The sequence below is a fragment of the Oryzias melastigma genome, linkage group LG22 (genome assembly GCF_002922805.2).
Source record: "Oryzias melastigma strain HK-1 linkage group LG22, ASM292280v2, whole genome shotgun sequence".
NCBI lineage: Eukaryota > Metazoa > Chordata > Actinopteri > Beloniformes > Adrianichthyidae > Oryzias > Oryzias melastigma.
In genome coordinates this window covers 116,194-118,737 of record NC_050533.1, presented here as the reverse complement: position 1 = coordinate 118,737, position 2,544 = coordinate 116,194, and the positions used below count along the sequence as shown (strand labels likewise).

At 49.9% G+C, this 2,544-nt stretch overlaps 1 protein-coding gene across 1 annotated transcript in view; it reads right to left on the bottom strand.

The window, feature by feature from the left end:
• smc6 (structural maintenance of chromosomes 6) overlaps nucleotides 1-2,299 on the bottom strand; it is a gene marked incomplete in the record, with an annotated part of 14,062 nt that extends 11,763 nt beyond the window's left edge. The window contains 4 exon segments of the mRNA XM_036209864.1: nucleotides 314-450; nucleotides 520-625; nucleotides 1,206-1,317; nucleotides 1,385-2,299. Of these exon segments, the coding sequence (XP_036065757.1) occupies nucleotides 314-450; nucleotides 520-625; nucleotides 1,206-1,317; nucleotides 1,385-1,507 (478 nt within the window).
• Nucleotides 2,300-2,544: the final 245 nt, after the last annotated feature.

The window sequence follows — 2,544 nt, the reverse complement described above, 5'->3', positions numbered from 1 at the left end:
GCTGTTATACTGTCATTACGAAGTTGCTCTGGAGCTGTTATACTGTCATTACAGAGATGCTCTGGAGCTGTTATACTGTCATCATGGAGATACTCTGGAGCTGTTATACTGTCATTACAGAGATGCTCTGGAGCTGTTATACAGTCATCATGGAGATGCTCTGGAGCTGTTATATAGTCATCATGGAGATGCTCTGGAGCTGTTATACTGTCATGACAGTGATGTTCTGTAGCTGTTACCCTGTTGCCATGGTGATGCTCCTCTGTCGATAATGGCCTTCAATAACAGATCCGGCAGTTTCCAGGACAGTTACCTGATCCGTTCTTTAGCTTGCAGGTTCGGGATCCGTCACTGAAGACGCGATGTTCCACTGTGATGCCATCGCCGTAAACATCCTTCCTGAAGGCGTCGGCTCCTTTGTTCCTCAGCTTCACCGTTATGTCGGCGGTGCTGAGGTCACACACGGACGTGGTCAGCGTATTCTGCAGGGGGCGGGGTCAGCTCTTCATGTTCACTCACTTTTCACCAATCTTGACAAAATCCTTGAGGGAACCTCCTCTGTTTGTGACGGTGGCTTTTCCTCCAAGACCCACGATGAGAGCCGTCAGGATGGCACTTTTCCCGCCTGAGAGTGAAGAGGAAGATGATGATGAAGAGGAAGATGAAGATGAAGATGAAGAGGAAGATGAAGATGAAGATGAAGAGGAAGATGAAGAGGAAGATTAAGAGGAAGAGGATGATGAGGAAGATGAAGAGGAGGATGAGGATGAAGAGGAAGATGAAGATGAAGAGGATGATGAAGATGAAGATGATGAAGATGATGATGAAGATGATGAAGATAAAGATGAAGATGCAGATGATGAAGAGGATGATGAAGATGAAGATGATGAAGATAAAGATGAAGATGAAGATGAAGATGATAATGAAGATGAAGATGACCACACTCGTACGTTTCCACAGTACATGAACATCATAGGTAAATATGCTACATGGACCGTCCTGCAGTTCCAGAACCTCCCTCCTCTGAGGAGCCCACGGCTCCTCCTCTACCAGGAGTCGGGAGCTGTTTGCTTTACGCCCTGATTTGATAAGTTCTGTCCGGTCCGGGCCGTGATGCTGCAGTTCTGGAACCGCCATGTTTCAGTGCGTTTTGCTGAGTCAGCATCATGTCTCCATGACGCAGACAGAAGAAATCCTGGTCTTACTTCCGTTGTTCCCGACGATGAAGTTGACGTTGGGTCCGAACTGGAACGGACCCAGAGAGCGGTGGCACATGAAGTTCTTCAGCGTGATGCTCTCGATCAGGCCGATGTCTCCCTGCAGACCAGGACAAACGTCTGAGGAGGACGGACACCTTCAGGAGGATGAGCAGAAGGAAACTCACCGACGACGGACTGACGGTGGACGGCTTGGCAGGCCGCGGTGCATTGTGGGTGATGGCAGGTGCCAGTCTGGACTTCTTCAGAGCGGCTCCATCACTGCTGCCTTCAGCTTTCCTCTTCCCCATCGTGATGGAGGCCGTGAGGACAGACTGGGGCCAAAGTCAGAACCTCAGGAGGAGCTGTGGTCACGTGACAAACATCAAAGCTTCTTTCAGGTTTGGACCTTTAAACAGGTGATAAACCTGCGGTCGGTCCGAACCGGGTCCGGGTCCTGCTGGAACCTGGTTCCGACCGGAGCGCAGATCCTGATCCGCAGCAATAACCCGACAAAACCCGAACTCTCACCGAGCGAGCGCGAGCGCCGAGGACACGCGCCCAAAACAGCAGCAGCTTGGAAGTAAACACGGGGGTGCGCGCGCGCGCCGGAACCGAACTCCCTGAGAAGTTCAGAAGCAACAGGTGAAAACTTCAGCTTCCGGTCCGACTTCTGGGCAGCGTGTCAGGAGCCCCGCCCACCATGGCACGCGCACCGGCGCGAGAAGCCGTCGGTTACACGAACGGGCGAAAACCGGAGCACCGGGAACCGGAACGGGACTTCCGGGTCCGACCGCGGAGAGACAGACTGACGTCACGCGCGCATGCTCAGAGTGATTTGTGCGGAAGGAGCGCGCGGGGACTGCAAAGTTTTCAGGGTTTTTTCTTTTGATTTTATGTTTTTACTCTAAAACATATGTTGACATTTACAGGAGATTTACATAAAACCTGCTCTAAAGTTTACCTGGAGTCAACCTGGAGCACCTGTGAGTTCAGGTGTGAAACCAAACGGTTGACTGAACGGGCACCAGCGTGATCGTGGTGTGACTGAGGTGAAGAAGTCTGTTCTATTGTAATCTACATCTACATTAGGACTGTAGAGTAGAAAATACAGAGTATCACGGAGTATTACAGAGTATCACAGAGTATCACAAAGTATCACGGAGTATTACAGATTATCACAGAGTATCACAAAGTATTACAGAGAATAACAGAGTATTACAGAGTATCACAGAGTATTACAGAGTATTACAGAGTGTCCCAGAGTATCACAGAGTGTCCCAGAGTATCACAGAGTATTACAGAGTATCACAGAGTATCACAGAGTAACACAGAGTATCACAGAGTA